Source organism: Diospyros lotus, chromosome 3, assembly GCF_014633365.1.
Source record: "Diospyros lotus cultivar Yz01 chromosome 3, ASM1463336v1, whole genome shotgun sequence".
Taxonomy (NCBI): domain Eukaryota; kingdom Viridiplantae; phylum Streptophyta; class Magnoliopsida; order Ericales; family Ebenaceae; genus Diospyros; species Diospyros lotus.
The window spans coordinates 36,324,235-36,349,284 of NC_068340.1; the positions used below are offsets into that span (position 1 = coordinate 36,324,235).

At 33.9% G+C, this 25,050-nt stretch overlaps 2 protein-coding genes and 1 non-coding gene across 7 annotated transcripts; 2 read left to right on the forward strand and 1 right to left on the reverse strand.

The window, feature by feature from the left end:
• Positions 1 to 7,161: 7,161 nt before the first annotated feature.
• TRNAI-AAU (transfer RNA isoleucine (anticodon AAU)) lies at positions 7,162 to 7,235 on the forward strand. The gene has a single exon. It is a non-coding gene; the product is annotated as a tRNA-Ile (tRNA).
• Positions 7,231 to 11,391, reverse strand: LOC127797864 (probable inactive receptor kinase At5g58300). Of its 5 annotated transcripts, XM_052331029.1 has the most exons (4): positions 11,335 to 11,391; positions 10,841 to 10,921; positions 8,244 to 9,613; positions 7,231 to 8,086 (listed from the first exon to the last, which is right to left on the reverse strand). In XM_052331029.1, exons 3-4 carry the CDS (start codon positions 9,526 to 9,528, stop codon positions 7,458 to 7,460), a joined length of 1,914 nt encoding a protein of 637 aa, XP_052186989.1. In that variant the 5' UTR covers positions 9,529 to 9,613; positions 10,841 to 10,921; positions 11,335 to 11,391; the 3' UTR covers positions 7,231 to 7,457. The 5 variants fall into 5 exon arrangements, with proteins under 5 accessions (XP_052186989.1, XP_052186987.1, XP_052186991.1 ...); XM_052331027.1 differs by lacking the exon at positions 11,335 to 11,391 and having other exon boundaries at positions 10,841 to 11,315; XM_052331031.1 differs by lacking the exons at positions 10,841 to 10,921; positions 11,335 to 11,391 and adding an exon at positions 9,912 to 10,824.
• Positions 11,392 to 17,266: 5,875 nt separating this feature from the next.
• LOC127796969 (hydroxyacylglutathione hydrolase cytoplasmic-like) lies at positions 17,267 to 20,579 on the forward strand. The gene is given in 8 exon segments (XM_052329365.1): positions 17,267 to 17,328; positions 17,480 to 17,587; positions 17,685 to 17,810; positions 17,950 to 18,127; positions 18,206 to 18,350; positions 18,431 to 18,549; positions 18,729 to 19,364; positions 20,463 to 20,579. Coding segments are annotated over 7 exon segments (975 nt in total). The 3' UTR covers positions 18,966 to 19,364; positions 20,463 to 20,579.
• Positions 20,580 to 25,050: the final 4,471 nt, after the last annotated feature.

A 25,050-nucleotide genomic window follows, 5' to 3' on the forward strand; every position in this document is an offset into this window, starting at 1 on the left:
AATAAGAAATGAAACGCGAGAGAAAAGAAGAACGCGAATATAAAAATCGGCGCCGAGACCATTTAAAAGCCGAGTGTTGAACGGCGTGTGAAGCGCCGAGACCATTTAAAATTTTGAAATAATAAATTGTATATTTATTTTTGTGTATTAATTAATCTATTGAAACTAAAAATGACTTTCACACCATAATTTTTTAATTTGAATCATGTTAGTTCAGTAAAGTATATTTTATTTTATATAATATACATTTATTATATTAGATTATATTTTAATTTCAAAATACTCTTACTAATTAATGATAAATATTTTTAAATTAAAATATATGTTACCAATACAAGTGTTTAGGAGCCCTTAATTTCAGATAATTATTATTATTATTATTATTATTATTCTACACAAAGGTGTTTTACGTAAAAATTTAATTTAAAATCATTTTCCGTTCAAATGCTGCCGCGTATTCTACAGATCACAACGAAGCGCTTGGGAGGAAGAACTCGGCGCGAGTAACAGACGTTGACTGGTGTGGGGTGCCACGTGGTATTCTGCTGGCCATGCAACACGATCCACGAAAAGTAACGGTAAGCCACCTTAGCGTTGCAGTGAAGGCTGGGGTGGGGCGTCGTCCGGCGAAGAGGCCCCACTAATCGCTCTGCGTTGCGCTGTCCGGCAATCTCAATCTCAATCTCAATCAAGGTCTCACCGCTTAGCTTGCGCCACGCGTCCATCGTGTGATTGCGTAAGTGCTATGCGCGTCGTGACGTCAGCAATTGAATTTAAAGTCAGGGGGCAACATCAACGTTGAAATTGGAACCGCGTAATGTAATGATAATGCAAGTGGCGCCATTGCAGAATGTAAATATTCAATGCATCTAATCTAATCTATTTTCCTACCTTTTGATGTTATAGAGAATTGTATTCATGTATATATATAATTGATGAAATAAGGAAATCATCATTGATATTAAATATGATGTGATTGATCAATGGTTTGAGTGGTTGACAATCAAAGGCTCTTAACTTAAATTATAACAGAAAAATTTGTTAAGAGATGTCCCCAAAAGTTATTCAATACCTCAGTTAAAATATTCAAATAATAATTATCTAAGAGAGACTAAGTGATTACCTTTCATAGTTACTTCATTATAATAATAATAATATTATTATTATTATTATTAATTTATGTGATTTTATGCGTGCATATGATGGTCAATGTATAAACTTAATTTTCTACCCCAAATTAATCCAAGATATTCTAATCATTAAAAATTCAAATGTACAATTAATCAAAGCTTGCCCTCTATTTATAAACTTTACTGAATTGAAGTAATATATTTTAGGCTTCTTTTTCATAAGTTTGAACTTGCTAGTACTACTCTTTATGATGGGGAGAGGGAGGGCTTTTAAGATAAAGCGATGGCTATTTCAAAACCTACCCAACTAAAGGAAGCATTGGACTGTTTTCACATTCATTGTTCCCATAATGGAGGTAAGAGGCTAGCTGTATATATATATATATATATATATATATAACTTTCCACGCAGTCCTTAAACACTACCTTTTGACCCACAATTAATTGTTCAAATAACATTGAAAGCTATTTAGGATTTGAATATTGCGAATGTGACTTTTGAACAAATATACGACTAAGGGTCATGCTACATTGTCCGAACAATTGACGCACGGAATGATCGAATTGGATGAAACTTGCTTGGCCAAGGTTCGGCAGACTTCATCTAAGATAAAGTCCACCAAACACACTATTATTAAAATTAAAATAAAAAATAATTATAATTATAATATAAAATATAATCAAATTGAAGTTCGCAGCAACAAACTTCAATTTGAATGAAGTCCGCCCGCATAGCAGTAAGCGGATTTCATCCGCCCAGCAGCTCGCCCGTTGCTGGGCAAGCGGACTTCAACATAGTTGAAATTCGCCCGTTCAGTTCGAGCGGGCTTCATCGATGATGAAGTCTGCCCAAATTTTATTTGGAGCAGTAGTTTTAAAGTGAGGATATTTTTGTCTTTTAATAGCTTTAGTCATCCCGTGCGTCAACCAATTCGAACAAAATAACATTATTCTACAATTAATTAATACAAATCAAACTTCTACCATGTCCAAATAAAATGAGGTTCACTTCTCATCCATTTTATTATTTAAGTAATTAAGTAAATAGGGGATTTGGGTTTTATATGATTTCAGTGAATGTTTTCTAAATTTTCCGAAACGCCCTTTCATTCCTAAATTTCTATCAAATTTAAAGTCAATTTTCTATCACCTTATATTGATGTATAGGAATTTGTTTTTTTTTTTTTATAAAAAAGCAATTTTTTTTTTTTTTTTTGGTATTTTTCATGTCAATCCATGAAATTCCTTCGATTTTATCAAATAAAATTAGTCTTTTATTTTATACGGTATACATAAATAGCACATGCCACCTCGCTAGTTAATATATATAGATAGATTTTTTCGGTTACATATAGTGATAGTTCAATATTTATACTATAATTAATCTTTATATATAGATTCTTTATGGGTTTGGTAAAGGTAGCTACAAAGTTGACAATTAATGGAAAATTGGGCATCATGGTAAGGAGCAAGCCAACTTTATTTTCACCAACTAATCCCACTAGCGTCTATAGTTATTGGTGTAATCATCTCTTCGCTTGACAGGAATCAATTATCTATTATGGAAATTTATTTTTCTTCTTTATGATGTTTTCATAAATTTCATATATAAACATGTCATCAACATAACATGACAATAATATTTTTTATAAGGGTAAATTGCAATATATATATATATATATATATTGAGCTTTGGGTTTTGTTTTAATTTTATAACAAATTTTTAATTTTTTTAATAATATACTGAATCTCGTGTTTAGTTTTAATAATATACCAAATTTTAAGTTCATTTTCAATTATAAAATAGATAAATTACCCCAAATCCTCTGTAGCTCAGGCAATTTATAGGGAGATCTGTTTCTGATTTAAAAATATTTTTAAATTTTTTTATGATTTATTTTTTTCTCAGGTATTATTCATTCATTTTTCTGCTACTTTTTTTTCTCTCTCCCTCTATATATATAATATACCATATGTACATAGATATATATATATATAACATATAATTTAATTAAAACATATTTCAGGTAATGGATTTATATTTTTTTTTAGTTTATAGTTATATTTTTAATAACAAATGTATTTTTATGATTAAAATAATAATTAATTAATTAACTTATTAGGGGACGTTTGTTAAAATGAACAAAATAAAAGGTATCAAGATAAGATTGTAATACATTTCAGATTAAAATATGAAATGATCAAAATAAGTCTGGAAAGTATTCCAAAATTTCTATTAGAGTGTTTGTTAATTTTTTTAGAATCTATTAATAATTATATTTTTTTTATGTATTTATTAATACATATGATAAGTATCAAGATAAAAGTTTTTTTTACTAAAATATTCTTATTATTAAATTTATGATTAAAATACTATTTTATGATTAATATGAATTGTCAAAAAAATAAAAATAAAAAATAAAATAAAATTAATATTTTATTTTCTAAATTCATGTTCAAAAATAAATTTAAAAAGAGTTGAAAAGGAAAAATAATTATTATTAAAATTACAATAATTCCACCTAGATAATTAAAAATGGCCAAAACATATTTTCATAATAAATAATAAAATATAAAATTAAATAAAATAATTTAAAAATTAGTGAAGTGAATTATATTAATTAATAAAATATATATATAGAAAGAGAAATTTAAAATTTAAAAATCAATGAAATGAATAATGTCATTTAAATTTTAAAAATTATCAAAACATATAATAATTTTAAAATATATTAAATATAAGCTTAAATAAATAAATTTTTTTAATAAATTTAAATCTTTAAAATGCATTAAATGGCATTAACTATCCTATAAGGGAAATATAAGTAATTGAGTCTTATCTTGAAAAAGTCAGATAAATTTATCCAATGGGAGAGGTCGGATAAATTTATTTTGAAATAGGGAGATAAGAGGTCACGTGAGATTTTTTTCAGAAATGGTCAAATAAATTTAACAAACACTTTGGAAAGATCAAATATCCGGAATGCTTCTCATATTTGACATTTTCTCCCTCTTATCTTGATTAACAAATACCCTCTAAGAGTTTAATTAATATTATTATTAAAAATGAAAAGGGTATCCATGCAAGAGTGCGATTTTGTTCACCCCTTTAACGAGGGTGAACATAATCCCCACTGCTTTGGGAGGTTAAAAATAACGGTGAGCACCTCTCTTATCCATGAAAATGGCACTTCTATTATTTTTAACCCCCAAAATAGTGGTAGTTATGTTCACCTTCATTAAAGGAGACGAACAAAATCGTACTCAAAGGATAAAAGGTAGTTCGTTGCTTGTTAATCTTCTGATTTATAGTGGAAGAAAAAGAAAACACTAATCGTGGTTGAAAGTGATGGCGATCACGGAAGAAATCTCACGTCAGGTTATTAACAATAAAGAAAGATTAAGTCTCAACCCATGGTGTAACACTTGTAAAACTTTGAAATGCTAATTTATATATGGTGAAAAAACATAAAAAAAATAGACGGATTGATGAATAATTAAATTGAAAATTGTAATACTAGTGTAATTATCCATAACTCTTTACGTTTTTAGAGTATCAATTTTTAGGAGTTCAGGATATTAATGTAATTTACTATTTTTCGTGTAGTTATCCTTAAATAATATTTTTTGAAGTTTATATATTTTCACTAGATTGGCTTGTGAATGCTTTAGTTTCTGTAAATTTTTTATAAATTAACATAAAGACTTGGATATTTTAATATTTTGATCTTGGTGGGTTTCCAAGTAGCAACCACATCAAAGAAATATTCAAAAAAATCTTTTTAGGAAGGATTTGGTATGTGAGAAATTTTAAGATTTTTGAAAATATTATATTAGATATATGTATTCTCATATTTGGTATAACTTTGTTATAAAAAAAAATCCTAAGAAATAGGATTCTTGATAATGATTTTTAAACAATTTTTTCACAAAAAGATTCCCATGGGGTTGGAGAATTCACGTTTCTTATGAACTTAAAAATGTTTTTAATAAAAAAAAAAATTAAGACTCTCCTTATTCTTATATAACTCCATACAAAAATATTATATATACATGTATATGTATTTATATATTTGTAACATCCCGCTCGAGCGATAGGAAGAACCAGAACAACTTACCTTGATGGGCCTACACGAACTTCCCAGGGGAGTCACCCATCCCTGGATTACCCCAGGTTAAGCACGCTTAACTTGGGAGTTCTTTACCAACATTCAGCCCAAAAGGTATCCAGCTGGTGTTGTTTCCTTTCTTACACTATCCTCGATATATACTAACTTCTCTGGGCTCTCGGAGTATTACATTCTCTCCCCCTTAAGCACATGACGTCCCCGTCATGCGACCTTACAACTGGTTCCAGACCTTCTCCCCTTAGGGGCTGTTATCCTAGAAGCCTGCCAGAAGTCTCTTCTTATACAGGCCCTCAAGCCCCGGCGCCACTCCCCGCCCTCATCGGACCACCTTCGCCAAGGGTCGGCTCTGATACCACCTGTAACATCCCGCTCGAGCGATAGGAAGGACCGGAACAACTTACCTTGATGGGCCTACACGAATTTTCCAAGGGGGTCACCCATCCCTGGATTACCCCAGGTTAAGCACGCTTAACTTGGAAGTTCTTTGCCAACATTCAGCCCAAAAGGTATTCAGCTGGTGTTGTTTCCTTTCTTACACTATCCTCGATATATACTAATTTCTCTAGGCTCTCGGGGTATTACAATATTAAATATAAAAATATATATTATGTATATATATTATATATACACACATGCATATATATACATAATGTATAAAAAAATGACATTTTTTGACTTCTTAAAAATGTTATAGGTCCTAATATTTTATATAGTAGAAGGAATTTATCATTTAAAAAAAATAAAATAAGAGTAATTTTAGAAAAAGAACATTAATTTTCAAAAATGTTGCATTTAAACTAAACATAAGAATATAAGGTTGCGTTCTCTTTGTTGTTTTGAAGTCATTTTTAATTTTTGATTTTCTAAAATAATGAAAACGCGTTCTCTTTACTGTTTTTAAAAATATATTTTTGAAAACAAAAAATATTTGTAAAGAAAACTCAAAACAATAAAAAGTTATTTTGAGTATTTCATTTAAAACAAACTCTAAACTCAAAACACATTTATTTATTTATTTATTCATATTTTATTATTATAATGAGAAAAAATATTACAAAATTCATTAATTTTAGAATGTATATATATTTTTAATAATATATTAACATTAAATATTTCTAATTTATTGAATAAAATATCATTAAAAACTTGTTTTTAAAATTTTAAAGAAAACACGTTTTTTAATTTTTTATTTTGAAAAATAGTTTTTCAAAAAATAGACTATCAAAACTAAAAATTAAAAATTGAAAGACAAAGAGAACGCAGTCTAAGATTTTCAAAAAAGAATACTCAACATTTTTTAGAATGTTTAAATCTAACCAAACATAAAATTATATAAATTCTAGAAATCAAAAATTTCCAAAAACATTCTCAAATATTATGAATATCAAGAATTTAAAAACTTATCTCGTACCAAACGCTCCCTAAAACGCTCCCTAAAAGTAAGGGTGGCTAAAGATGACTAAGCATAAGTATGAAATAATAATAATGTTTAATTTAAATAGGTTTTGATGCATTGAAACTTTGATTATTTTCTTTAATCATGATTTTAGAAAGAAATATAGCATTTTCAAAATAGATTAAGGATGAGACTCTCTAGTAACTATTGTATGAGCTTGATTAATCATATGAAAATAAGGTAAGGGATTCATTAGATAAGCAGGGAAGGAAATTAATTTAACAAAAGTTGAATTAATTATTGTTTTTCAGAAGAAAAAATTTTAACCCAGTTTTTGATTTAATAATACTTCTAGGAGAATGAGGTTTTACGCGCCTCGTTAACGACCACCCTGATCCTAAGTTGGAATTTTTCAACAGATTAACGTGATACAACTTACCACTGCCCAGGCAGACTGTCCACAGGAGGCGACAAATTCCACAGGCTGCAACAGTCTTTAACATGTGGCCTATTAGCTCAGTTGGTTAGAGCGTCGTGCTAATAACGCGAAGGTCGCAGGTTCGAGACCTGCATGGGCCATAAAGTTTTCCTTAGATCATGTGTTGCTTTGTTGTTTTGTACAAGACTGAAAGCAACTCAATTAATTGAACAAGAAATTCTTAAAATGTCTACAAATCAACTCCGCTGCTAAATGGAACAAAAAGCAAAAGAACTAAAGAAGATGCTCATCAGTCATCTCCACTGCTAAATGTACAGCAAGTTTTCATTTTGCCCCAGTTGAAACCAAATCGCCTGAGCGAATCATGGCGTCTGCATATTGGAGTCCTTTGACATGTTCTCCTCCGACGACGGCCGGTTTGACAACTCAGGTTGCCGGAGTTCCTCGATCATTCTAACAACTGCGTTCATCGTCGGTCGATTCTCCGGCACCTTGGCGACACAGGAAAGTGCAATTTGAAGCATTTGCACCATCTCTTCTTCCACATTCTGGTACCTCATCAGCTCGGCGTCGAAAACTTCCGCCGTCCATTCCTCCCGGACAACGGACCGCACCCACCTCGGGAGATCAATGACATCTTCATGGCCGGAGTATCTGACCGGAGCCTTGCCGGTCAGTAGCTCGAGGAGGAGGACGCCAAAGCTGTAGACGTCGGATTTCTGGGTGACTTTCCGGGTCTCAATTGCCTCCGGGGCCCGGTATCCAGGACCTCGAGACGGGGTAGCCGGGAAGTTCATCAGAGGAGCCAGGCCGAAATCAGAGATGCAGCCATCATGATCTTGAGTGAGGAGCACGTTTGAGGACTTGACGTTTCCGTGGCTGAACCTAGCACCACCCTCACCATGGATGTGGGCTATTCCCTTGGCAGTTCCTAGTGAGATCTTCAGCCTTGTGTCCCAATCCAGTGAAGCTCTTCCTGTGCCCCTGTTACCTGTTGACACCAATAAATAAGTGAATAAACATATATACCCGACAACATATCAAGCATTAATCTCCTTGTATGGGTCATTATATGAATTTTAGCTCACTAACCATTTGTATCTATAGCCTAAAACCCTAAAACGATGATGGTTAAAGCAGTAGCATACCATGCAAAAGGGCGGACAAGCTGCCGGTTGGGATGTATTCACAGACGACAAGTTTTTCATCCTTGGAGTAGTAGTAAGCTCGGAGTGGCACCACATTAGGATGCTGCCCCATTCTCCCTACGATCTCCATTTGCTGTTCAAACTCCCTCTTCCCCACCCCAACTTCCCTCAGCCTTTTCACCACAACGATTATGTTCTCATCAAGAACGGCTTTATAGGTTGTGCCGTAGCTTCCCTTGCCAAGAACTTCGGCCGATGCCCTCAGTAAATCCTCGAGATCAAAGTTGTATGAACATCTTTCAAAGAAGATGAGCTTGTTCTTCTCAGCTGTTTGCACCCCACTTCCAAAGTCCTCAGACTTCTCATTTCTTCCAACATTAGCAGCCTTTGCTTTCAATAGACTTCGGCTGCTGATGCTGCGGTTTTTCTTTCTGCAGCAGCAGAAACAGATCACTAGAACTAGAAGGCATACAATTGAGAAGCCCCCGATTAAAATGGCAACGACAGCAGCTGCTCCAACCTTCTTATCCCATCTAGATCTATGAGTACTCCTGTAAAATGTGGGTGGGGATGGCGAGTATATAGAAGTAGAGGGGGAGCTTGTAGAGCAATCAGTCAAAGGTGCCCCGCACAATCGAGAGTTCCCGTCAAATGAAGAAATTGGGTACGTTGCGAGTGAATTTGGAATTGAGCCATTCAGAATGTTATGGCTCAAATTCAGTAGCTTGAGCCTTGGGAGGTTGAGATCTGGGATAGAACCAGATAAAAGGTTGAACTGGAGACTCAATGTGGTGAGTCTCTGCAAATTATTGATTGTGGGTGGAATACTACCTCTAAAAAAGTTGAATGACAGATCTAATACAATGAGGTGGACAGAATGAAAAGTCGGAATTCCTCCAGAGAAGGCATTACGCTCGAGATAAACGGATTGGAGGGAAGGCATGGAGACAATATCAGCAGGAATACTTCCATTTAGGTGGTTAGATCGCAGACTAAGAGCTCGGAGAGCATCTAGTGTTCCAATAGTATTGGGTGGGATGGGGCCATATAGTCCCACACAAGGAAGATGGATGCCAATCACCCTTGTTCTGTTCTTATTGCAGGTTATGCCACTCCAGGTGCAGATTGAGACACTAGAATTCCAGTTGAGCTTTCGGGTATGTGGGACTGCAGATGCGAAGTCCAACAGGGCCCGCCTATCTGAGTTCAGGTCACCAATGATCAGTGGAAGAACAGGAAGTAGGAGGCAAATAGAGGTAACCACCGGAAGGAAGTGAAGCTTCATGGTGAAGTCCAGAGATATCAGCGACTCTTTCCGTTCTCCTGGTTCAATGATGATGGCCTCGGAACTAAATTAGCTGATTGTGTATCTGGAGGAAGGATTAGAGGAAGAATATTGCACATAAGAATTAGGCTAAATTCCCTTCGTTGATGAAGTAGAAAGGGGACTGCAAATATGAGAAACCAATGAAAAAAACAGCGTCTTCACACAAATACCAACATAATTTGAACGTAATTCAGCATGCCAGAGGTCAAAAACAAAAAAAGATAGTACCTCTTTAACATCTTTCAGAGATGAGGACATGTAAAACCAGAACTCTCGAGAAATACACCTGGTTCTATAATCTTACATGCTAGCCACTGATCTATCGATATAGATTAAATTACCTTTAAATCAGGAAGAGATTGTATACACTTCCTCCTCCAGCACATTTAAGTACAATCTCAATTTATCATAGAAGGTAAAGCATATCTTGTTTTCTGTCTCCGTTATGAAAATCTTTCGTAGAAGAATTGATAACTGAAAAGTTTGAAAACTAAAGCAAAAAGGAAAAACCTCACTTTTTTAAAGAGAAAAAAAAATATAGTAAATAACGTCACCACTTTTTTGCTTATCACATGTACTAAAGCAACATGTAGTGTAGAAAGAACAAGACTTTGTACCCTACTGCTACTTGAACATGTAGTATAGCAAACGAGCATGGTGATTTTAGCCTATCATTGTAATAGGATTATTACATTAAGAAGAATACTGAGGCCCTGTAGAAAAAGTCGCCGGTTTCGGACGAAAAAAGAAGGGCCGACCAATTAATTCAACTTTAACAGGGTTAAGAACTATCAATGCAGACTTCAATTTGAAGGTTTTGTTGAAAAGAATGGGAAAGATAAAGGCAAATTGATCTCTGACTTGCTCCCCATCAGACTAAAGAAAATGCAAAGGTCACTTTTTAAATATGATATAAGAACAAATCTAACAGAAATACTGCGCATAGGAGTTTGAAATTAACAATTAAGAAAAGCTAAGCCATTATAGAGGGGCCAGGCCAAAATCGAAAAGAGGATTCATCATAAAGAAAAAGCAAAAGGCCAGTTGTTCCATCCTCCTTTGCTCTGCAAAAGGGTAAGGTATTCGAGGGTAGAAAGCACGTCCTAGGCTCCAAGCATTCTCAATAATTCTGTTTTTTTAATTTATTTTTCCCTTCCACAAACCCCAGTCTCAATCACAGGACAAGTGTTCATAGAAAATTGTTAACAATACTCCAAAGATACACAAAACTACAAAGAAAATAAGAACAGAGAGGGAGAGAGGTTCTTACAAAAAAAGGTAGCGAAACTGCTCTAATGAATTACGGACTTATGCTCTGTGAAGAAAGAATTCATCATCATATCACTGATATCTGCAAAAGGCATAAAAATACAAAATCCATTAGAAATCGAAAGAACTCAGGGTAATTAAACCCTAGTAACCAGACGCAATTAATTCCGCATAAAGATGAACAGTGCCTGGACTGCAACTCTTGTTTCATATAATCAGTGAAATTAATCTACACGTTTCCAAAGAACTTCCGAAACGAATTACTAGTAGAAGCAATCGAGATCATGCATCCAATCATAGACAGCCCCACTTTCAAAGATATAAAGACTTTCTTTTACCGACACGCGGAAACAGATGATCACGGCTGCCAACTACAATAATGTCGGCAACGCGCTATTCCTAGCAAACCCTACCGAAAGTAGACATATAGTCTATATGGTCTATGGATGAAGAAAGAGAGAAGAAGGAGAAGAACTGGAAATAAGCATAACGTACACTTCCATTCAGGAGGAATCGATATCCAATTCGAAACACAATTTTCTTATTTCAAACGATACGTATATATCCGTTGGGCCCATCTTGAACTGCCATTTCATTTGCACTGTAACGCGGGAGGGGGAAAAAAGTTAGGATACGACGGTAGTACCCACTTTTGGATTGCGACTGCGGTTGATGGGGTATATGGCCATTAAGCGGGCCTCGCGCTTAACAGATGGCAGAATTGGAACGGGGCTGATTTGGGTGAAGATGAGATCACGGCGGCCTTTAATAGCAACGGCTGCACCTCCGGCGTTCTAATTAGTGCGGCTTTCGGTCGGTTGGAGGTGGGCCTGGTGGATGGGGATCGTTATTGACTGGGAAAGTTCCTGTTACCAAAGGGAAATTTAATTATTTTCTTTAAATTTTGTGTGTGATATATAATAGAATAAGATATTTTGTAATAATGCTAATTGGTATCTCTAAACTATTCGTTAATACATTAAAAATAAAATTTAGTAAATATACCTTAACGAATATCTTCAACACAGTGGTAACAATGATAAACTGATTGAATATCACTTACTTTTTGTTTTCACAAAAGACAAAAGTGAGTTTTCACCACGATCACGATTGCATTTAGTGGTGTTTGGAATATTTTTTTTGGATTTATTAGTAAGAAAGTGATAGTTTTTTTATATAGTTTTTATACAAAATTATTATGAGGAATGATATAACCATTAGAGTTATATTGAGTCCATTAATTTTGTACTTCAGTTCATTTCTTTTCCCTAATTTATATTAATAAAGACGTTTTTGTTAAAAATGGTCTCTTTTGTTTTTTTTTTTAAAGTAAAAAGATTAAACAAATGTCCTAAAATCTTTATCACCAAATCCTTTTTTGTGCAATCACTTTTAAGTTTTATGGTTTGTCAGACAGATATTTATTACTTCTATATATAACGTCTAAATGTCAATTAAATAATTATAAATAATTCCGATAAGTGCCTAAGAACAATATAATAAAAAATCTTTCACCATTAAATCTCCAAAACTCTAATTTTCGTTGGAATCAAACCCAGACTGCACCGCTAGCTTTAGGACTCGATAATTCTCATGATTGGTGTAAGCATGATCACTAAAGCCCAATCTCTTGGTCGTGTTTGTTGGCAAACAATTTGGTTGCATCCATGCTTAAATTAAAGACTCCTCAAACACAATCATCTACCAAAAAGTTGCTCTTCCTGTTCTAATGAAAGCGACCCGGAAAAAGAGACCCACTTTCCTTCAACAAATAAATCGTGATTTTGAGACCAACTTCTGACGCGTGGCGCTTTTATATCCGAGAAACTCTATTTATAACAATAAAATTTGTTCTTCGTAACCATTTTAACTAAAATATTAAATTTTACTATTTACAGCCACACTTATTATTTTTTATAACCATTTACATACTAAATATACCCTCCACACACTTAACCCTCAAAAACTACACCCACGTGCATCAAATCATATTCTTCTTTTCCTTCTCCTTCTTCTTCTGTGACGGCACCACCGACTTTGCTTGCCTCATCTAGCCTTTTGGAGTCCCCCAAATCGCATAACCAGATAAAAATTTAATCTTCTAGTTTAATTGATTTCATGGTAGATGTAATTGGGACTCGTCAAAGTTCCTGATCGACGCTTGGTTAGCGCCCAAACCTGTGTGTTCGGGGGGAACTGGCACCCCCCGAACAGCGAGTTTCGAGGGGCTAGGGCTCCCCCGAACAACGAGTTTCGGGGGTTAGGGCTCCCCCAAACCATGCTGTTCAGGGGGTTGGGGCTCCCCTGAACCAAGCTATTCAGGGGAAGCCCCGCCCCCCAAACAACGAGTTTCGGGGGGCTGGGGCTCCCCCAAACCACGCTGTTCAGGAGAATTGATTTTCTATTATTTTATATTTTATAATAGTTATATATATTATACATATTTTATAATAGTTATAGTTATAATAATTTATGTATATAAAATGTGTATGTATATAATAATTTATGTAATATAATTATGTATAACTATATATATAATTATAATTATAACTATATATTATAATATATAAAATATATATATATGGCCTGAACCTTGAGGTTCAGGAGAAATCAATTCTCCCGAATCTCAAGGTTCGGGAGAATTGATTTTCTTCAAATCTATTGATTCGAAATTCTTTTAATTTCTCGAATTTTGAGATTTGGGGGCTGGGAGATGCCCCGAATCTCGAAGTTCGGGAAAATCCAAATCGCTTGAATCCCAAGTTTCGGGGTATTCCCCAGGCCCCGAACCCCAGGGTTTGGGGCTTCAAGGAAAAGTATTTTTTATTTTTTAATTAATTTTATTTTTTTAATTCATCACTCATCTATATAAATTATGTGATTTAATTTATTCATAATATATATAAATTATGTGATTTAACTAGTGATCGATGTTTATGATGTTATAAATTATGTTATTTTTAAATATAAATTATATAAATGCATGCTATTTGATAATATTAAGAAATTATTTTAATTTTTAAAAATATTAATAATTTTCTACTGTTTTATATTGATTTACTATAGTTGCTGTTATTTGAAAAAGTGATTGTGGCGATGGTGAGTGAGAAAATGGGTGCACGCGCTTGAGAAGTAATGGTGGATGGTTGATTTTCAACGATTTAAATGAGGGTAAATATGAGTTTTCATTTGAGAATATTTTAGGAATATTAAAAATAGGTTACGGAAAATAAAATATGTAATTGTAAATAGAATTTCCCTTTATATCCATTACTAAGGGCACTTTTTTACACTTCAAAGTTTATTTATTTATTTATTTTTACTGTAAATGCTTCAACTCCGCAAATAATTTTTTACAAAAATACTTTTTTTATACATTAATTTGGCTTGGCCAGCCATCATTTTATTCATTAATGTTTGGGGCTCCCAGTTTAGAGACAGATTTGCGATGTCCATTGTGGAATTGTGCAGTGAAAGAGCCATGATGTGGGGCGGGATTCTTGAACGCGTTGAAGACCGTCTTTTTCGGAGTTTGTTATGAATAATGTTTTTGGCATTAACAAGGTCAGGGCCCCTCGCGTTATACTATCAGTTGCCCAGCCACAAGTGTTCGTAGTGGAGGTGCGAGGGGCATGCATGTTGTATTAACTATGTTGGTTAGATGTCATTTATCATCTACATTTTGTAGCTTCCAACTACTCTTCTTTCCAAAGACCTAATGTACCCTTGTTTAATTAGGTGTCAACCTTTAGATACAATTGTTAGAATAAGGCTACCAAGGAGTAAGGAGATAGCTTATGCGATCAATGGTGACTATTAAAAGCCATTGAGATTCTGAAATTAATTTTCATTATCTTATCTAATTTTGTGGTACTCCAACTATATAAATCACGAATTGAACTCTATTTGGGCCTACAACACTAGCGAAAAAGTCTAAAAAATAGATTTTACATAAAAATAACGAATAATCAAGAGTTTGAGCTAAATTCTCGTATAAACAATGAATCATCCAGATATAATTTTATGAACAGTCAATTTATTTACTCTTTCTAACAAAAAGGGATCTCACTAGCTTAAAATTAATTTTTTTTATTTAAAAAATTCAAATTTAGAATTACTTGAAAACCCATATTATATATAGAAAAATTAAAGTCGGAGAATGAAGAAGAGGGTTACCTGGTTGGATGGCAACTCGTAACTGTCTAAGCCAAAAAGGACCATTCATGGAGTTTGGAGGAGTTCTGGGCGTACTTGAGTTTTGCATGTGAGCGAAACGTGACAATAGCAGCTGGTGCCTGGTGGGTTGGCTGCTGGGGGAGGGTAGCCCCTCCAATTGAAGGGAGAATTAGACGAGTTTTTTCGAAATTTAAGTTCATTTACTTAAAAAAATTATAAACTAAAAATTTCAAGTAAATTTTTTCCCTCACATTAAATTTATCTAATTCTAATCGCTTGGAACAAAATAAAAAAGCACTAATATATATATAGCTTTTATATATTTTGGACAGAAATTACAAAATGCATTTTTAGTTAGAAAATTATTGCCCGCTTGAAGTGGTCGCCAACGATGGGTTCCAGCCAACTGCAGGTGGATGCAAATGGAAAACAACGTGGAATGGCGATGGGTTCCTAAGTTTTCTTTTAATTATAATAATAATGAAAGAAGAAGTTGTTTTGTCCATTAATCCTGACATTCAATCTTAGACAGACAAAAATGGAAAAGCATAACGAGAATATATAAAGACATTGTGACCAATTGTTAACCCATTTAGTACTTATCCTATATAAACATGCTTAATTAAATAATATTGCTACTATTAACAAATAACAACCACATTAATTGAATGCATCATCACACTTACCTCTCGTGCTATCTCAAATTGGTGTCACTTTGCAACTTTCTCCTAATCCTTTAATCCTTTTAACTAAGCTTTTGACTTATATACTTTTTTTTTTTTTTATAACATTTTACATATTTTTAAGTATTTCAATAGTTAGAAATAATTAAAATATTTCTTAAAAAGCATTTTAATTCAAGAAAAAAATGGATTAGTTAAAAATTTTGATGAACTATTTTTATTTTCGGAACCAACTAAAACCTCACTATTTCAAAGAAAAAATAATCACATGTATGGATAATATTACTTCTTCTTTTTTAATTCGACACAATATTACTTTTAAAGTGACATTAGGGCAATTTTTTATTTTTTATTTTTGTTTTGAATTTTTTTAAATGCAGGCCAAATCCTGCAAACGTGAGATAAAAAGTGATTTTCAGAAGGTGAGATAAAAATTAATTTTATGAAATATATTTTATATAAAAATTAAAATATTTAAACCATAAATTATGAAATGCCAAGAGTCCACATCTAGGACTTTGGGAGCTTGGAAAAGTTATTAAGAAACAGTTTTTTTCTAAGCAACCCATTCGTAATAGACCAAGCCCAAGCCCAAGAAAAAAGCCTGGGTTTGTGCTTTCTTTTTTCTTTTCTTTTTTATATGATTTTGCTTTCTTTAACTTTTTCCTTCTAAACAATTAGACATTGAGATGTCTTTTAACTAATTTTAGATTATAATAAAAATTAAAGGCAAAAGATCACTTTTTTATATATGAGTTACATATTCGGTCAATTTTATATATAAATTTTATTGTGCTAAATTTCATATATCCAATCTATTATATAAGTTGGTAATCTATTTTAGTGTTATGAAATTCTATCAATAAAATAAATTTTTAAAATGTTCTATATATTTTTTTTAAATAAATTATAATACATTTAAATATATCACCACATTAAATTTGACATATTATTTACAGAAAAAAAATAAATTTGACATATTTTTAAATTTTATTTAAAAATATATAAAATAAATGAAAACTACCGATTACTATCTAATAAATTTTCATTTTTTAACCTAAACTTACCAGCCACACCTCTAGAAATTTTATATTTTTAGTCACTTTTTATATAAGAATTTACCTGATTTAGTCAATTATATATATTTTTATTGTTAATTTTATATATCCCTTCAATTTTTGTCAATTTACATAAAATACTAAGAAATTCGTGAAATAATTGTGATCTTTTGTCATAATTAATTATAATAATAGAAAAAGATAATGCTGGCTAGAATTTGCTTAACTGGCATACACATGTAGGATGGAGGTCAAGTCTAGTGTTGCGTGCCCATTGTAGACTCCTAACAAGGTAAACAAACACAGACCATGCTTCATGTACATACAAGTTTACACACATGTAAAATGATGACTTTATCTCCTATTCGTGGCAGATGAGACCCAATCGGGCATCATTGTAAATGAAGCCTGATCACCGCAAAGCAATAATAGCCAAGCAACAAGGATACAACACTGAGGCGACAATAGTAACGAAAATGTATAGATGAGGCGCACGAGGCAACAGCAACAATGAAGATGCATCAACAAGGCATGGCGATGAGGATGCATTGGGCGGCGAGGTGGGCGGCGAGGTGATGATTGTGGAGGCAATCATGGGAAGAGAAGAGAGAGGAAAAAGGAGATAACTAAGAATAAAGATGATAAATTTATAATAAGATGGGAGATATTTTTTTTATTTAAAATATATCTCTTCAATCTTTTTTGTCCACCATTTTGTCCAAGTAACATTTCCCAACAAACACCGTCACTCCAATTAGCCACAAAACAAAAACCGCAAAGCAGCCCAGTTCGGATTCCCGTCCCGTGTTTCCAAGACAGCTACTCCTACCTGTACAGACAGATCAATCCGTTAATATGCAAATGCTCATTTCTGTCTCTCTATATATAGATAGATATATACTTATGATTTGGTGGTGTGTTGCTGCAGGATAATCGATGAACCAACCAGGGAAGGGGCGGTGGTGGACCCCGTCGAACCGGAGAAGGTTCTTGAAGTCTCCGAGCAGAACTGGGTCGAGCTTAAACTCGTCCTCTCCACTCACAACCACCACCGGTCTTTGTTCTTCTCCTTCCATTTCTTCTTCGCTACTGTATTCCTGTAATTATACATGTTTATATATAGATATATAGATATATATATAGAGAGAGAGAGAGAGAGACCAGTTAAGTATATTTGCTTGTGAGTATAACAGGGATCATGCCGGCGGAAATGAGAAGATGAAGGATCTGGTTCCCTGGATCAAGGTTTACGGCGGTTCATTCGACAACGTCCGAGGCTGCACTAGTAAATTGGAAAATGGCGATAAGTTGTCTCTTGGGTCCGACACCCACATCCAGGCCCTTCATACACCATGGTATGTGTTTGTCCACGTATAGAATCTAAGCTTTTTGTTTGATAACTCATCAAATTCTGGGTTTTCTGAAAATAAAGTCTTCCATGGTATAAAGACTTGTTTGATTGTTGCGAATCTTGCGATACCACAATATATGTGAAGTTTTGCCTGTTTGGGTTAATCAGCCACACAAAAAGGTCATATGAGTTACTACATGACCGGAAAAGGCGAAGAAGACCCTGCCATTTTCACCGGCGACACGCGGTGAACGGGAATACTGTAAACTTGAAACTGAGTAATCTTTGAACAATGTATGTTGATTTTTTCATTCCAATTGATGCACAGTTCGTCGCTGGCTGCGGTAAGTTCTTCGAGGGTACAGCAGAACAAATGCATCACCCTCTCTGTGGGATATTAGCTTCTCTGCCGAAGCCAACTCGAGTTTACTGCGGCCATGAGGTAGTTAATCAACTCAATCGTATTTTGGATACATGGCTTTCTGCCATTACTATACGTAGTCTTCCACCTGTTCGCGAAAATGCTCCAACCAGCTTGGATGAGTAAAATCTGCCAAGTTGCTCTCATTTTGAAGTGTTAATGATCAAATCAACTAATATCTTGGGTTTGTCGTTCTTCAGTACACGCTGAAGAATCTGCAGTTTGCCCTGACGATTGAACCTGACAATGGAAGGATATCGCAGAAGTTGTTATGGGCTAAGAAGCAGACAGGCTGGACTGTTCCCTCAACCATTGAAGAAGAACTCGAGGCGAATCCATTCATGCGAGTAGATCTCCCAGAAGTTCAGGTATTTGATCAGCTTAGTTTGGATTTTATATTAACTTGGATCCAACCTAAACTCCCAAACCTAACTTAGTCATAAAATAGAATTTGAACTCAACCAACTCAATTAAAATCCGATATGATTTGATTGGGGTTTCGCTGCAATCCAGCTCATTTGAAAGCCCGACTGTGTATGGCAAAATCCATGTTCAATAACTCATTGCAAACAAAGAACAAATCATCATGTCATAAGAAATCCTCATTCCTAAAGCAGATAAGAGGAAGAAATTCAGGGAATTTTTATATTAATACAAGATAGGATAAAGTTTTGGGGGATTTTTATATGAGATAATCAGTGTGGTTCGTGTTCATAAAATAGATAGTGTAGACTAAAACTCAAATCCATGCTAATTAGGTCCAATTTCTTAGACCTATAGCTAAAATGAATTGGAAAAACAAAACATATCAACCCAATCACTTTTGTTTAAGTTAGGTGGTGTTCTCTTTGTGTTTCAATTTTTAGTTTTGAGTTTTGAATTCATTTTCAGTTTTGTGTTTTGAGTGTCTGTTTTGAAAATTTTAAAAACGCGTTCTTTTTGTCATTCTGAAAATTATTTCTCAAAATAGAAAACTGAAAAACGCGTTTACTTTAAAATTTTGTAAAATGTTATTTTATGATATTTTATTTTAAAAAATTGATTCAAAGTAAATTATAAATATTTATTAATAAGTTATAAATTTAATTTAAAAAATTTAAAATATAATATTAGAGATAACTAATAATTTAATCATATATAATGTATTAAAATTACAAAATACTTCCTAAAATTATTTTTAATTTGACTCAACTATTCATTTCATAATAAATTTCTTTTATCAACAAATTGAAATTATCTACAGATTTAGATTATCACAACATAAATATTAAAAAAAATTATAAATCATAAAAGTTAAGGAAGGAAGAATGGCAGAGGTCGTGTGAGGCGGTAAATGAAGGAAGAAATGGCAGAGGCGATGAGGGAAGGAAGAAATGGCAAAGGGCGGTGGCTGTGGCGGGCGTGGACGGCGGATCTGGGCGTGGATGATGGATCTGGATGAGGCGGTGAAGGAAGGAAGAAATGGCAGAGGCGGTTGCGGAAGGAAGAAAAGATAGAGGTGGTGGCGGAATGAAGAAATGGCAGAGGGCGATGGCGATGGCGATGGCGTGGACGGCGGATTTGGGCGTGGCGGTGGCGATGGCGGGCATGGACGATGGATCTGGGCGTGGCGGTGGCGGGCGTGGATGGCAGTGATGGCAGTGGCGACCGAGCTTGAAGAGAAAGCGAAGGGAGATGAGAGCTGGAAGAGAAGAGGCCGAGCTTGAAGAGAAGGAGAAGAGGGCCGAGAGGCGTTTTCCGTGTTTTGGAATTTTTCGCTGGTTTTCACTGAAAACGGCCAAAACGCGATTTTGCTGTTTTGAGTTTTGTGTGTAAATTTTTTTTGTGTTTTGAAAAATACATTTTTGAGAATGGGTAAGTAAACGCGTTTTGGGTGTTTTGAAAAATCGAAAACAGAAAACGGCCCGAAAATAACGAAGAGAACAGGCCCTTAGTTTTTGGGCTTATCCAAATCCATGAGACCCAGTGAAGATAGCCTTTTTTTGCTAGAAAGTAAGAGAAATTTATCTTTGATATCCAAATCCATGAGCAGTGCCAGCGCCCCCCCCCCCCCCCCCGAGAGAAAAAAAAAAGTGATGGAAAAGTTACGCCCGTCCCCGTCGGCCGCCCCCACATAACAGGGAGTGTGTGGACTTTGATGCCATTATTATTATTGTTATTTTTAGGAGAACTTGTTTCAATTGCTTATCATAATAAATTTGAACGGGCTCAAATACTCTATCAGAAAATATCATTCCGAGAACCTCAATATCCACGGACTTATTAGCTAAATGGCAATTGGCGCATTCCAGTCACTTCTCATGGATTTTCATAATCTTGCTGTTCAAAAATGGAATATGCCCTTGAAATAGATGTACGATATATAATATATATCATGATATGGAAATGGATCGAGTAATCTATTTCTTTATCCAAGAAAAAATATTTCTAGCTTGCATGGTCCAATCATTGATATCGAAAATTTCTATAATAAATTGGGTAGGTCGCTAGTATAGTTTCCTATTCATGATTCTACTATTTATTGGAAAAATATAGGATGAATCCTCGAGAGAGGTCGAAATAGAAAGTGAAAGTACGATTTGAGATGATTTTCTTATATACAACTACAAAATAACAAAGATTATGATTGGATTAATACCAATATATCATTTGTCAATCATTCATTGAATGATAAATCACTACAAGTGACGGAGATACATGATTTAAATAACAAAAAATCTAATATTTTAAAATTATATCTAGAATGACTGGAAAGGTGAAAACAAGACCCGATATAATTTGATCGTTATGAATAAATCCAAAATCTTTGTAGACAGATCCAATCATTTGTTCCCACCCATGGGGCGAATGGAATCCAATACATAAATTAGTTAATAAAATAATCAAAAAAGCTTTTATTATATCACTTAAGTTATATAGGAATTCTTGAGCCAAGAGTTAAGAATAACAAGTTCTTTATTACTCATAATAGAGTAACCACTTAGAATAATGAAATAGATTATATTTATCCAAAAGTGCAAAATTGTATGGATATGATTCTCGTTGTATATCTTGATTAATTGGAGCGTTTCTTTGCAGATTCCTATATGAAGCTTTTGTAGATGTGTCTTCAAATATTCCTTGATCATTTCTTTCAAGAGGAGAAGTTCCTCTAATTCTATAAATTTTTTTAGAATATTCTTTTCTTGAATATCATTTAAAAAAGTTTCAGATTATCTAGTATTCCACCAATTAATAATCTAAGATTCCATACTTTTATTAAATGCAAAAGAAACCCACCAAGGCAAAAATACTATAGATGCAAGATAAAGAAGGTTATTGTGCGTCCTTAGGGAACAAGAAAAAAGAACAACAAATTTAAATTTAAGTGTGTTCTATCTTCACAAGTGTTTTAAATCTAAAAATAAGATGTAACAGATAAATTGTATTTTATTTTTCTTTTTTTCTTATTTTTTAATGGATGATTTATGGTGGTGTTCCTTCTGACCCAAAAGAGAGAGGTCAAACATAAGTTTGAGGCGATTGGGCAATAGGCTTAAGGCAACTAAGTGGACTCTAGTAGTTTGGAACGACGGGGGATGACTAACACTTACAAACATTTCAACGCTTAAATGAGAATGATAATTGACAGTATATCAATAAGGTCAGAGAAGAACATACATTGACATGTAGGGTTGGCAATAAGCCGAGCTACTCGTGAGCTGGCTCAAAACTCAACTCGATAATTGGCTCAATAAGTTAACTCGTGATACAAATGAGTCAAGTTTGAGTTCAAATATTTGGCTCATTTAATAAATGAGTCGAGCTTGAGCTACCATCAGCTCGACTCGTTTGACTCACGAGCCAACTCGATATACTTATATATATACGTATATTAATTTTATAAATTTATTAAATAAAAAAATATTTATTACTTAATACTCAATAATATAAATATATACTTAATAATTTTATAAATATATTATTTAAATATAAATAAATATATAACATATATCACATATTATTTAATATATATACACGTAAATAGATTTGGAGGGAGGGGGGAATTCCAAAAAGCCATTGATTGATTTAAGTACAGGGAGGCTGTATCTCCAAGGGAGTTCTTCAATAATATAAATATAAATATATTCTTCTCCAGCACACTTCGTTTTTATGTTATCTTTTTCTTCCTCGCATTGTCTTCTTCTTCTTCCAGCAAGTTCCAGCGTATCTTCTTTTTTTTCTTCTCCTCTAACTTTTGGCGATTCCTTTTCCAGCGATAGCACATCTTCTTCTTTTTCTCCTCCAGCTTTTGACGAGACAACTAACGACTTCTCCGACAGTCGACTAGCATGCGACCTCCAGTTCCTGCAATTAAATTTGTTTTCTATGCTCCTATCCTTCTTTTTGGGTCTATTTTCTGTGTATAATTTGTTATACTTTTGCTGTTGTGCATTTGCATGTTACACTTTTTTTCAAGTATTCATAATACAACTACAAAATATGTTATGTGTGCTTGTAGATTTATTTGCACTATATTTTTTAAATATATATATATAAAAGTAAGGTGATAGTCAGTTTCGAGCTGAGTCGAGCCAACTCGTAGTCTTCATCGAGCCAAGTTCAAGCTAAAAAAATCAGCTCATATCGAGATCAAGTCGAGCTATGAGCCAAGCTAAAATCAATCGAGCTAGGCGTAGCTTGGCTTATTGCCAGCCCTGTTAATAAGTGATCAAATTAGTTCATATATAGAAGAGGGAAGGGGGGAGTCCCCCTACATGCATGCTTGGTTGCCTCAGGTGTCATAGGGTGATAGGACTTTGATATTTGAGACCGGTGAGGCTCCTTGACGTCGTGCTGGCGAGACTTGCAATAAATGCTAATAGGACTAGTAGTAGCCGTGGGAGTGTCAAAATACGACAGTAATGATGATGGTCGCTGCAAGTTGAAATTGAGCTGAGATCATATCGTAAGTCGAGCTGTCTTTAGGCCTTCTCAACTAGGCGAGGCCTGATTTGGCTGATACGGTCCAGATGGGTTACTAACATTTTCAGGAGAAAGTTGGCTGCAAATCCCCTGCTGAAGCCCTCAGGGAACTGAGGCGACGAAAGGATAACCGGGGCGGCTAAAGAAGGATCTGTATGTTGTCTGTAAATTGTAATGGTTCGAGATGCCACAGCCTGCAGGCTCTACTTTCTCTTTGACTAGTTTTGTGCAAGCACCTCCCTTCCCTTTCTGTTGTATGTGGTAAGTGATGCATATTCACTTGAACTCCATTGTACCTCAGACTAGGTTGTTTCAAGCCATGCTTTCAGAATTGTTCAAAAATGTCAATGAGAGGGTGTTTGGCTTGCTTAAATTATACCAGTTATAATTTTTAGAGGTTTTAAGATTTAGAGGTTTTATGTTATAAATTTTAGATTTTAAAGAGGGCATCTTGTTTGGTTACACAGATTTTTAGGTGCTAGACAAGTGTTTCATGATTAAAGATGTAATTAGGATTTGCTTGATATTAATTGGGCGAGTGCTCAAACCCTTGTTGCATATTTCATCTAATATAATTTTTCATGGATTGAATCAGGTTAAATTTGTATTTCAACTAATCGATTGAATTGGGTCAAGTTTTGTTGGTGAGACGAGTGATCTTATGCATAATTTAGAATTATCTAATACACATATAAAGTGTTGATTTAGAGGGTGTTTGGCTACACAGTTTGATCACTTATAAATTGTAAGTGAAATTTAAATGTTGTATACTGGGGCGGAGCTAAATGAAACCTAGTGGGAGCAACTGTTCCCACTGGGCCGGATCTTACAAAAAAAAATTGGTTTTATATTATTTTTAATCCAAATGCAACTCTCAAAATCAATTCAAAATTATTGTATTAAAGTTTAGTCCAAATGACTTAAATCCACTAACTCCTAAATCTTAATTCATTTCATTTTTAAATTTATTTTATTTCTTATTTTCTTTTTCAATTATCACCTTATTTGCTTGCAAACTGCAAAATTGAACAACCTAAAAATTTAAAAAGTTATTCCAACAGAATTCTAGCATAACGGCGACACGAAGTCACCGATATCAATGTTTTAAAAATCAAATTAGACTGGCCAATCGGACTGGTTTAATTGGGAACCAGTGGCCTATTCGATTCGATTTGATTTAAAAAAATGGATAATTTTCAACTCGGTCAAAATGCGGTTGGATCAATAAACCCGGAATCGGGTTGACTTCAATTTTTTCATTCCCCTCACTCACTTTTAAAATTTTAATTATTAATTAATTTTTTAATAAAATAGATAATAATTATATAAAATATTAATTAATAATTGTAACACCCCGTTTTCCAGAACGTGCATTATCTCGAGATCTCGGGATTTTGTTTTTTTTTTCAACATCATCATACACACAACATAAGTCTATAATCATTTCCCGACAATCCTAATTATACCTTCTTAGCATATTAAAATTTAAAAATTAATAGACTAAGACATGTATTATCAATTACATCAACGGAAGCAAGATCGAAACCTCGATGATAT